The sequence below is a fragment of the Phaseolus vulgaris genome, chromosome 1 (genome assembly GCF_000499845.2).
Source record: "Phaseolus vulgaris cultivar G19833 chromosome 1, P. vulgaris v2.0, whole genome shotgun sequence".
NCBI lineage: Eukaryota > Viridiplantae > Streptophyta > Magnoliopsida > Fabales > Fabaceae > Phaseolus > Phaseolus vulgaris.
In genome coordinates, this window is record NC_023759.2 from 7757107 (window position 1) to 7770322 (window position 13216).

Sequence of the window (13216 nt, forward strand, 5' to 3'; positions counted from 1 at the left end):
CTAAGGATCTTAAGAAAATATTATGGTTCAAATTTTGTTAACAGTTTCTCAATTTCCAACTTTCCAGAATTCTCAGATTTTGTTTCCAGTTTATCACGATTTTATTTCTTCATATTTTGCAGAAGAATTACTTCCAATTCTATTTTTAAGATATTGTAGATTTTATTATCTTATTCTTCTTGACAAATTTCGTTTTTTGTTTTGATTCAAATAAGCAACTTGGGTTTTCGCATGTTAGGTCCATTCACAATGCTAAACGCTTCCTTCAAACCTTCTATCCTAAGAAATATTAGACCGTCTACCCTAAAAACACATAATTAATATAAATAATAGTTAAGACCTAAATAAGCCCAATTGGATGAATCTTAATTAAAATAGTGGATTTATTCAAGATTACAATCCAAGAATCTATGATTAAAGTTGTTAAGTGTGAATAAAAATATGTTCATCAAATACTCCCACATTTATCCTTTTACACTCCTAGGCAAAACACTTTATATACTCACAACAAATCAGAGGAATACAATGCAAGCAAAAGACAAAATTACAATGAATCCTAAGAACGCTTAACAACAAACATGTGATAATTTCAATAAATCATTGAATCAAGACAAATGTGAATGAAAATTCTTTTATTTTAATACACAAGCAGGTAATAGAAATCAATGGATGAATTAAGAACGACAAATTTTTCACTAGACGCTTTTTAACTCTCAAGTTTTTAGGTTTGTATTTACACTCAACACTCATGTAGACAAACTCTACCATATGCTTAGTATGACTCCAATATTCACAACAATTGAAAAACATGCCATCAAAGATCAAATGGACTTCATAAGGGACGTAATGGGGCAGAGGTAAAGGTGGGTAAAAGGGAAAATGAGAGCTTAAAATTCATAGAAAAACAAAGGAGCAATAGAGAATAGGTCTAAAAGCAAGTGTTAAGTATCATGAGAATTCAACTCCTCTCTTTATTTCAAGATATCATTTTTTTCATGCAATAGACGAACTACTAGTGTATTAGACGATCCACTCTTATGTTCTTTATTTGCTTTTGTCTTTGTTGTTTTGTTCTTTCTTTTTGTAATTTTTTTTAGTACTAAGGAGGTAAACTTATGGACAATGAGATACACACCCACACTTATTCAAGAACCTATTCCCAAAATAATTTCAAAACTCTTTTATCTTTTTTGGTAGGGATAAGCATGTTTTTATTTGTTTTACGCTCACAATGATGGTTAAAAACAATAAAAATGTCATAGGCTCAAGGGACTAACAAGTGAATCATCATGAAAGGTGGGGTAATATGGCTAAGTGGGTTAAATTAAACAAAGAATGTCTCTATCATATCAATTTATGCATGTAGATTACAGTAGCAAAACAAAGAATCGACCTAAGTTTTAGAGTACAAGCAAACATTAGTGAAAACATATAAAAAAGAGTATTAAACGGTCTATCAGACGAACCATTATATGGTATAATGGAAAATGACCTTCAATGCGCCTTGTGTAGCTTTTCTTCTTCAATATTTTGAATTTAATTTCTTCTATGAATGATGAACGATAGCAAAAGCATGTAAGAAGTGTAGGTTTGAGTCACGATTTGAAGAGGATATGAAAATTATGAGTTTGATTCTAGGTGAGGTTAAACTAACACACTAATTTCTAGAGTAAGGTTGGGTCAATACTATTAAGAGGAGTCTAGATAACTAAAGTTGGGTCAATACTATTAAGAGGGGTCTAGAAACTCAAAAAAATTAGAAGTTGCTCAAAAATTGAAGAACAAATCTTTATTCAATTCAAAATTCACTATACATCATGTGAATTGCACAACTTACTCACAAATTGTATTAAAGTTTCACCAATATAGAAAAACAGAAACATTGTTTCCAATAAAAATATGCATTGATTTAACAATTCATTTACACTGTACATAAAGTAACTTTAAACAGTTGGCGCCCACATCTAATAAATAAAAAAGATTACTAAATATATATAAAAATATTAATAATAACAAAATAATTAAAATATGTGTAAAAATTAACAATAAACAATAATAATAATAATAATGATGATGAAATTAATTTTTTTTATTTAATTAGAATTAGTTTATAATAATATAAATTAATTAATTATTATATATATATATATTATTTTATAATTTTAAAATTTATTATATGTATTAAATCACTCACAAATTATTCTTTAACTTTTTAATCAAATAAAGTATAAATATAATTGAAAGATAATTTCAATAATATTTATTGATAATCTATTAATTTCAAAATTTAATTTTGTAATTAACTGATTATTGTTTAATTCTACAAAAAATAGTTGAAATTCGTCTATATTAAGTACAATAACATGTAATCACTAGGCCAAAAACATTTAATGATTAAATTATGATTATTATTATGTTATTATTACTATTATTTTTAATATTAATAATAATATCATTAATAATAATATTATTATTAAAATTTAAATTATTTTAATTATTATTAATACTACTATTATTAATATTAATATTATTGATATTATTATTATTATATTTAGTATTATTATTAATTCTAACATTATTATTATTATTAATATATTTATTAATATTAATATTAATATTATTATTATTATTGATATTAATATTAATATTAGTATTGTAATAATATTAATTTATTAATATTATATTATTCAATAATGTTAATATAAGTGAAAATTGGAAGAAAAAAATATACGAACGATTTTTTGTAACTAAAATGTAATCGTTATTTTGGTCACTATATCGTAAAAATAATTTTTAATCATTAATTTGGTCATTGTTAGTGACCACATTTTTCAGGAACTAATTTTGAACAATTTTACGTGTTTTAAGGAACAAACTCCTTATTATCGATCTTATTATTAAATAAAAAGTATTTATATAATTTAATTTTTCGGTTAATTTAATATTAACTAGATTATTATTTTGCTTTATCATTTTACTTATTTATATTTACGAAATGAAGTTTTTATGATTAATATAAAATAACATTATAATTAATATAAAATAACAAAAATAACTTTTATTTTATTGAGAGTATATTGGATAATAAGAGACTTTCACTATTATTTATATAAATGGTAATGATATACAAGTCATCCAAAAATATAAAACCTCACCTTTCTTAGTAGGTGAAGGCAAATAAAACAAAATTATAGATAAAATAACAAATAAAATTAAATGAAAGAAAAATAATTAAAAAATATAAAAATTTAAATAATAAAAAACAAACCAAGTTATTAAAAGCTCAATTAAGAATATTAAAATTTATGAAAAATTTAAGACTTAATTAAATTTATTTAAAATATGAAAATTGAGTGGCTAAAAATGACATCACTCGGTATATAAATCCGTTGGTCTCTGCTCAGTTTCTTTGAAGAAGATCAACAAAGAAAGCATGAGATCAGTACTCTCTCTCTCTCTCTCTCCCCTGACTTATGCCAATCATTAACCCTAACAACCACAGACACTCCTCACCACTGCCCACAATACCTTCCAAGTAAATCACCCCTTTAGAGAAGGGCAAACCGGTCCATCAACACCCCTATAAATTAAAACCCCTCTATCTTCATTCCCCTCACTCTTTCACCACTCAAATTCACATGATTCCAAAACATCACAACAACAACAGCAACAAAACCACTTCATAGTTTATAATATAAATCGCGCCATTATTATTCTCTCTGAAGATGATCACGGGAGAGGATTTGTACAAGGTGATGTGCGCCATGGTGCCGCTGTACTTCGCAATGCTGGTGGCGTACGGTTCGGTGAAATGGTGCAAGATGTTCACCCCGGAGCAGTGTTCCGGCATAAACCGGTTCGTGGCGGTTTTCGCCGTTCCGGTCCTCTCCTTCCACTTCATTTCGATGAACAACCCGTACCAGATGAACACGAGGTTCATCATCGCGGACACACTCTCGAAGCTCCTGGTGCTTCTCTTCCTCTCGCTTTGGGCCATTTTGTTCGCAAAAGGCTCCCTGGAGTGGCTCATCACTCTCTTCTCCCTCGCCACCCTTCCCAACACCCTCGTCATGGGCATTCCCCTCCTCCAAGTCATGTACGGCGACTTCACTCAGTCCCTCATGGTGCAACTCGTCGTCCTCCAATGCATCATATGGTAACCAACTAACCCAACCTCTTCTTTCTTCTTCACTGTCAACTCCAAAATAACTCACATTATTTATCACCTTTCTTTCTTTCTTTACTTCCAATTACATTATTTATTCATGTTTTTTCAACAAATAAATAGTTAGATTATTACTTTTTTAATGGTAAATACTACAATATATTAGTTTTGGATGATTAATATTTGGTAGAGTAACTCATAAACTAATTTTAATTGTTAACTAAATATCAATAATATTATTGATTTCTATTAATGATAACAAATTTTAATAATTGTTTTTATTAACAACTTATATTACTGACATCTCTGTATACAGGAATAATGCAAATGCAAATGCATAATCAAGATTAATGAATGTTTATTTGAGCTTGTTTTTAAAAGTGTTCATTTAATTTTGCATTCAAGTAGTATTTATTATAAATGGCCTTTTTTTTTCATCTTTCGTGATTAACTAATTTTGCTTTTTTTTTTTCAATTTGACTGAACACACGTGTGGGTCAATGGTGTTTTGCTTCAGGTATACTCTACTTCTGTTTTTGTTCGAGTACAGAGCTGCGACGCTTTTGATCCAGAGGCAGTTTCCGGGACAAGCGGCGGCGTCTATCACGAGATTCGAGGTGGACGGCGACGTTATATCGCTGGACGGCCACGACATGCCGCTGCGGACGGAGTCAGAGACCGATGACCTCGGGCGGATCCGGGTGCGGATCCGGCGATCCGTTTCGTCGGTGCCGGAGTCCAGCTCCTCCATCGGCAACGCCGCCGTCCTCACTCCGCGACCCTCCAACCTCTCCAACGCCGACATTTTCTCCATCAACACGCCCCTGCACCTGCACGACGGCGATCACCCCGCCGGCGCCAGCCCCTACCTCTCTGGCTACGCCTCCTCGGACGCGTACTCGCTGCAGCCCACGCCGCGGGCCTCCAACTTCAACGAGATGGAGGCCGGCACCCCCGTCTGGGGGCGTTCGCCGGTCGCCGCAGGAAGACTGTGCCTCCAGTCATCCCCGGTGGCCAGGGTTGTGTGGGAGTCGCCGGGGAAATACGGTAGAGGAGAAGAGACACAAGGTTGCAAGGATATCACTCTCTCAGGTACGTGTATGTGTGAGAGGGAGTTTTTTATTTTTTGGTCAAGGTTTATCCTTTATCTAAAACATGTTTTATTATTAGTTAATTTTTTCTAAAACTATTAAATTAGATCAAAGAACTAAAAGATTATGTACAATTAACATTTTTCAAACTAGAAATCTTATTACGATGCATAAATTTTATACTATTAATCATTTAATAATATATTTCTTTTTCATTTTCCTTATGACTTGCTTATAATATTATTACTTTTTCCCTCTTTTTTATGACAAATATTATATCTCAGCTTATGAGAAGTTTTTTCTTTCTTCATTTCTTTAGTTTATTGCTCATTCATCTAGAGAATACTTCTCCACAATTCTTGTTCCGTTTATTTTTCAAACTTTTTGTATTTTTCTGTGGCTCCATATCATATTTCTAAAATTTAAGAATTGTGATAGTGTAGTTGTCTAAGTAAAAAAATAGAATAGAATTTGAAGTTTTGCACTAAAACACTAATGTTGTGCACTAACATATAGTTATGGTCTGGGTGAGTGTAAAACACATGATTGTTTAGTTGAAAAAATGAAAAATATTAGTGGGTGATGATAGTGTGTGGGTGGGGAGTAAAAATTAAAGTTTAAAAGAGTAGATAGAAATAGCAACGGTCCCCGTGAATGAATGGTGTCGTTATGCCGTGAATGAGAGGAAAGACATGTCATTTTAATGGCAGTGTGCTGTTTGGCATCTAAATCAGAATTATGAAACCCTGGTTGTTGTAGGTTGAGCTTGCGCATGCCCATGCGACCTTTTCAGCCACTGTGCGTACGTTTTGTCCCCGACCCTCCTCAGCTATGGTCTTTGTCGTACTTTCACCAATTCATTGCTCATGTCCTGCTCGCAATTTCTTAACTTTCATTTTTTTTTTTCATAAATTTGTTCAACTATTTTACTTTTGGATGAAACCCAATACAATGAAAAACTATATATATTTACAATTATTTAACTAAAACTATTTTAATATTCCTTTTTTCTCTTCTTCTCGCATTATTTTTAGTATTTATTAGTTTTCTGTTTGACATTTTTCTCTTCTCGTATATAAATTGTTGATGGGAAGTGTCTTTATTAAAATTTCCTTTATTAACATCTCTCTTTTCTTTCTCTTTTCTTTTTTATTGGTTATAGGAGTAAATAGGAAAATGTTGGAAAAAATACAATAAAAACAATAAAATATTAATGATATATATATATATATATATATATATATATATATATATAATGCGAAACTCAATGATATCTGTTATAATGATTTTTTAAGATAGATAAACAAAATTCAAAAAATTATATTACATAACAATATTTAATTGGTTGATCTGTAATTATTTTACCTTAGGGATAAATATGGTTTATTCTAATATATCTATCTATATATATATATATAATATGTGTGTATGATGGAATGGAATGGAATAATAATTTCATTTAACTTTACTCACTATTAAATATTGTACCATAAATTTATTTATTTATTTATTTTGTGTTTAGCACAATGTGCATGTGTCGGTAACTGGAAATTTTAGACTACAGAGCCAAAGAGGAAGGAGGAGAAAAATAATGACAATTTTCTCTTTCCAATGTAGAAGCCATGGCTAAGAAAACAAAGCAAATGTGAATGAAACAGAGTGAAACAATTTAGGTTAAACATGGGTGTTTTGTTGAAGAGAAACCTGCATTGTTAAGGTCTAAGTGGTTTCCTTTGCGAAATAATTATTCGAAGAACTTTGGTAATTGTTGAAGCAAATAATGGTTTTGGTTATCTCCATGATAAACTGTAAAGTATGCACGTGAGAAATGACTATGCATATTAAACTCTGAAAAAGGAGATAACAGGATGGGTTCATAATTTGAGTTTAGATCCTGATGCACCAGACAGGTGGTCCCTCGTACCCTCTCACGCCATCTCTAAAGTGAGAAAATATAAAAAAGAAGAAGTGGTCAAAGCATTATAGAATTACTTAGCTATATGCATAAATTCGGCACTTTGCTTAGTGAGAAGCTTAATTGAGAGTAGGCATGATTTGGAAGAGAGCACGTGTGTAATGATGATAGAAGTAGTATGATTCCCTAATTGGTGGTGAAAACGGTGTACAGTGTTCCAAATGATAACACCGAATCATATCATAGCCACCTAAATTTTCATTTTCTTTTTACCTTTCCTTCTATCTACTCAACTGGAATAAATTTGTTTGTGATTATGTGTAATTATTTTTGACAGATAAAGAGATGAGCTTCAGAGACAGCACCAAAGTCCCAATGCCGGGGGATGCTGCAGACCAGAAAATGCCACATGCCTTTGTCATGATGAGGCTTATACTGGTTGTAGTGGGAAGAAAACTTTCCCGAAATCCTAATACATATTCTAGTGTATTAGGACTTCTTTGGTCTTTAATCTCTTTCAAGTAAGTCATACACAAACCTCTTTACCTCAAACTAGTTAATACTAATCTAAAATATAAACAAATAAAAATAGACAGTTTCATGAAAATTAAGTCAACAAAAAATATTTTTATTTATTAATATTTATCACGTAATTCATTATGGTTCATAAAAACACTTGTTTTTCAAATTCACCTTCATTTATTTTTATAAGGTTACATTGAAAATTATGAATAATGAATATATTTCCCTAATATCAATATGTAGTCTCAAATGACCTACGCAATAATGGGTTAAGTAGTCATAAAATATAGTTATCCTTTAATTAAATATGTTTATATAATTTTAAGTATGTTTAGATAATTAATTAGGAACCAACCATACTCTAGATTATCTAAAAGTAAACTACTTCGATTAAAAGCTTTACAATAATGAACATGTCCTAATTAATTATGCACCCATCTTTCAAAAATCATGAAAGAAATTTGTTTTTATTTTTAAATTAAAATAATGTTATAACAAGGATATCATAGCAATATTCACTTTTTTTTTTCTTATTTCAAATGAAACACACATTCACACTTTTGTTATTATTTTTTCTCATTCCAGTCTCCTTCATTTCATTCACGCAATTTCATTTTCTATTTTATTTTTTCTTCTTTTTCATTCATTTTCAACCAACTTTCTTCACTTTAAACTAAACTATTTCTCTCTTGGTAAAATTTCATATTCAAAAACCTTTTATGCATGTGTAATTAGTTAGCAGGCATGTAACTTTCATACATTTAATGATGTGATTTACAGATGGAATATGGAAATGCCAAGTCTCATCAAATCATCAGTCAAAATCGTCTCAGATGCCGGCCTTGGGATGGCTATGTTTAGCTTAGGTATTACATTACATACATAAACATCATTAATTATAATAATTTACACCCTGCATATATTATATATTAAAAGTTCAAATCTAGATACCATTTTGAATAATATGATAAAGGGTAGTTTAAAAAATAGTTTTTTTATATGAAATATAAAAATTTAACGACCTTAGGTAACCCTATTATAATTGGTATGAAAATGTCGAAGTAGTATATAATCACCATTTTGCCTATGGCCTCAATCAGTGTATCTGCATTACATGATAATTTTTCTATAAAGAAAGAGAACAAGAGAGAGGTACACACATGGGGTTTCTTTTTATATATATTCACAAATCTCCTAACCTAATGTGAAGAAGTTGGAGAGGAAGACAAAAAAAAATTAAGAGGAGAGACAAGTTAAACACATGAGTTGTCGTGTACTAGGGTGTTTTTGGCAACTAAATAAAATAAATGTGATATGCCCCGATAGCACATGATGTTGGAGGGAAAATGGAACATGTAAAATGAAGGCGAGTTGATACTGTGAAGATGAGTACAAATTTTGGAGTGATATATTAATTTATGGAAAGAGTGACAGATACACATTGCCAAATGTGCAGGGCTTTTCATGGCCCTTCAGCCCCGTATCATAGCCTGTGGTACTAAAAGGGCAGTTATGGGCATGGTCATTCGCTTCCTGTGTGGGCCTCTTGTGATGTCTGCATCTTCCATTGCCATTGGACTAAGACATGACATACTTCACACTGCCATTGTACAGGTATTTGGACTATACATATATGTGGAATGACTTCACATCTGCACGCACCACATGGAAATTGTACCTCATATACACCAGAATAATAGGTTTATGCTTCTAGGGTCATAAATGCTGCTAAAGGCAAAATTTAATATATCCTGTTACAGTTAGACCAATAGCTGAAATTGCTGTACTTATGTTTCTAAATTTCCCTCAATCTGTGCTTCCAGGCTGCTCTTCCACAGGGGATAGTGCCATTTGTATTTGCCAGAGAATATGGACTGCATCCTGATATTTTGAGCACAGGGTAAGCTACGAGTTTTTGCTTATGAGACATCTTTATTTGGACTTGATTCAATGTGTTTAGCATCTTAATACATTGAAAAAGTTACAAACTGAAATGAAAAACTACTGTTTAAGATATATACAATTCCAATGCTGCTTGTTGTCATGCTGTCGTTGTTGGCTAAATTGGATTTTGTGTTAAGAATATGCTTTTCACTTTCTTAATTAGAAGTCAGGTCCCAAAATAGTTTAATGATACAACATCAAGGTGATAGTTGTGTGAGAGTGGGGTAATACTCATTTTAGAAGGTTGATTGGAGGATAAAGTACTCAGAAAATGAAATGATGGGAAGACTAAGCAAAGAGTATTGAATGTTAACATGGCCCACATAATAAGTTGATTATTATGCGGCTTTAGCTAGGATAGGATGCCGAATCTATCAGACATATTGTCCCTAACAACCAGGGCATGCATAATTTGGACATACATAATTATGTGTGTTAATTGTGATTGTAAATGCATTTGCCTTTTCATGACGAGTTTCCCTCAAAGTTTTAACCTTAAAACCATTTTCGAGAACCCTCTTTTACCTTGTTAGTAGGTAATCATTAGTACACCAAGAGTTTTCTTGCTACTGAAAACCTAGAGAATGCTCTATTGCAAAACTTGATCTAGTAAGACTTTTAACCCCACCAACATATGTAGATTACCTTTCTAATGACCCTTTAGGTCAAACTAAGTCAAGTTACTGTTAACTTTCAATTAACATTTGCTGTCTTTTTTCTTTTGCAGGGTTATCTTTGGCATGCTGGTTTCCTTACCAATAACTCTCTTATATTACATATTTCTTGGCTTATGAAGGGAAAGAAGAGAAGTTACAACCTCAGAGAAGAATCAGTGCATTGAAGAAAAGTATGATCCAAACTATAATAACCCTACTTGACTAGGTGGGGTAATATATATAGATATATATAATGGAAAGCTTCCATGCTTCACCATAATTCTGTCATCACCGACCAAAATTATATACGAATAGTGTCCATTATTGTAGACAACTACCTGCGTAGAAGGTTGACTTTGGTAAGCCAAACTTTTGAAAAGACACAAGTGTTATGGTTGTCCGTAGTGCAGAGGTGTGATAGAGATGACACAGTTGTAGCTAGGATTTATAGTTCTCGACATGCCCTGCTACATAGATTAGTGGTAGCCGAAAGGGAAATAAATATTATCATGACCAATTATTAAGGTAGGAAACTTGCTTTCTTGTTGGAGGTTGGAAAAGCTTGTGGGAACAAATGTTGACCCCTCCTTCGCCACATAAAAGTTGGAAGGTGACATTTTGCCAGATTTATGGCACTCCAAGGTGATTTATGATTTTGTCTTCAATATATCAAACCAATGAGAATATAGTAATTGATTGTATGCGAAACAAGGCCTTACCACAGTAGAATCAAGGCTTTCAAAAGCACTTTTTATTCTCTTTTAATGGAAGAAGGGGTGGGGTTGGGGTTGAGGCGTAGCATACAACAGGAACAAAATAAGGTTATTACTTATTATAACCCCAAACGCGTGTCTTTTCCAACAAATTATTAAAAATGGATATAAAATTGAATGCTTCTAATCCTATAGGATTTCTTCTGGCATAAGCCTTCACATCATAGTTTCTTTGTTTTGTGGGGGAAAGAGCAATGCATATAATTAATTATGCTCTTGCTAAGAAAGTAGACTGCAAAACTTCTTTCGCTAGTATCTGAAGCAGTGTTATACTTACACAAGTATTTCTCAAGTAGCATAAGCAAATAGCAGTGCGTTGTTATACAAATTAATACAATTTTATAGCTGGTCAATAATCCAAGACCAAGCAAGACCTGTTCAAGAACCGCTTAATCTGATATGGAAATAAGATTTTAGGGTGGATGAAATCCCATTTCAATTTAGAAAAATGAAAAATCCAATGATATATGAATAACATCGGACTGATTGTGGGTAGAAAAAATACATTTTTATGAATATTCACACCCGTCTTAATAATTGAGTATCACACTTGATGTTGTTAGAGGGCTTATTTCGAGATGACAATAACCACTTCTTCTTTAAGTCTTTAACTGTTGTTCACTAAAACTCTACTATTACTAGACTTTCTAGTATTCAGGTTTACTTCAACTTGTGTTCACGATCTCACGACTTCACGGGTGAGGGGAGGTGTACTTGTACATGCTCTCCGATAATTAAGTTAAGTTCAGTCTTAAATGTGTCATAAATGATTCTACCTACTTGTTCATAAGGTTCCCTATTTATATAGTTGGATATTGGGCTTTGTTGGTCTTATTGGGCCTATTACTTATAGTATTTTTACTACTAGGCCCAAACCTTGTTAGTGCAAGTTATTTCTTATTAACATAAATAATTTAGATTGGTTTTGGCTTTGTCATGCTAATCTTAAATTATTTTTGGTCAATACCATGAAGGCTATCTTAATCAACATTCGATAAGTCGTCAAGTCAAAACCTTGAGTTAAACTTTGGGTGTTGGGTAAATACATACTACAAGAAAATCATTAAATAGAAACTAATTTTAGAGACTAAAAATAATTAGTTGATATAGTGACTAAATTAGAGACCATTTTAAAGACTAAAAAATTTATTGGTTTCTAAATTTGTTTCTATTATTGATAAGTAGTTTCTAAATTGGTATCTAATTAGCTACCAAGGTTTTTGCTACCAAATTTAGAATCTAAATAATTGGTAGTTAAAACCTTGGTAGCTAATTAGATACAAATTTAGAAACTATTTATCAATAATAAAAATTAATTTAGAAACCAAAATTTTTTTAGTATCTAAAATGGTCTCTAATTTAGTTACTATAACAACTAATTATTTTTTGTCTCTAAAATTAATTTTTATTTAATGATTTTCTTGTAGTGACATAGTCGAGAGGCTGAGAGGTTAAGCTAATTTAAATAGCACAAATACTAGTCAGTTCACTTGATATATATATATATATATAATACAAATTTTCGGTTACTGCTTGTGAATTTTTCTTGCTAACCATTGCATTATTTGCTTTTATATGATATTGAGAGGTCGGATTCCAAAAGACCAATTGCTATTTGAAGCAGAAATTGAGAATGTAGCTAGAAGAAAGCAAAAATTAAAGTCAAACAAGAATCAAGAAGATATTAGAGAAGACTCTTCAACAACTTCTTTTTCTAATCACCTTTTTCAAGAAGATAACAAAAGCACCACTTCCTAGGAGAACTCTTGTAGACTACGCCATACAACAAGGGCTAGACACTTTTCTAGCATTGTTATACCTACTACTAATAGGGCCTTAGAGATGAAGCCAGCGTTCCTCACCCTCATTAGTATCAATCAATTCACAGTGATGGACCATGAGGATCCCCATACACACTTGGCTACATTTTATGAATTGGTAGGGACAATGGGTTTTCAATAAGCTAATATTGAGAATGTGTATATGTGTTTGTTTCCTTTTTCTTTGGCAGGGAAGGCGAAGGAGTTGCTTAAATCACATCCTAATCAGAGCTTAACCAGATGGAAGGATGTGGAGATTTTTTTTTTTTTTTAAATAAAAGCTTTCATGTTAGGCATTTTAAGATCTCAGCTAGGCTGACACCTCAAGTA

At 31.7% G+C, this 13216-nt stretch overlaps 1 protein-coding gene across 2 annotated transcripts; it reads left to right on the forward strand.

Annotated features, from left to right (window-relative positions):
- Positions 1–3411: 3411 nt before the first annotated feature.
- Positions 3412–10946, forward strand: LOC137813447 (auxin efflux carrier component 6). Of its 2 annotated transcripts, XM_068615702.1 has the most exons (7): positions 3412–4156; positions 4683–5257; positions 7509–7692; positions 8474–8559; positions 9150–9307; positions 9517–9593; positions 10365–10946. In XM_068615702.1, exons 1-7 carry the CDS (start codon positions 3726–3728, stop codon positions 10429–10431), a joined length of 1578 nt encoding a protein of 525 aa, XP_068471803.1. In that variant the 5' UTR covers positions 3412–3725; the 3' UTR covers positions 10432–10946. The 2 variants fall into 2 exon arrangements, with proteins under 2 accessions (XP_068471803.1, XP_068471804.1); XM_068615703.1 differs by lacking the exon at positions 9150–9307 and having other exon boundaries at positions 3616–4156.
- Positions 10947–13216: the final 2270 nt, after the last annotated feature.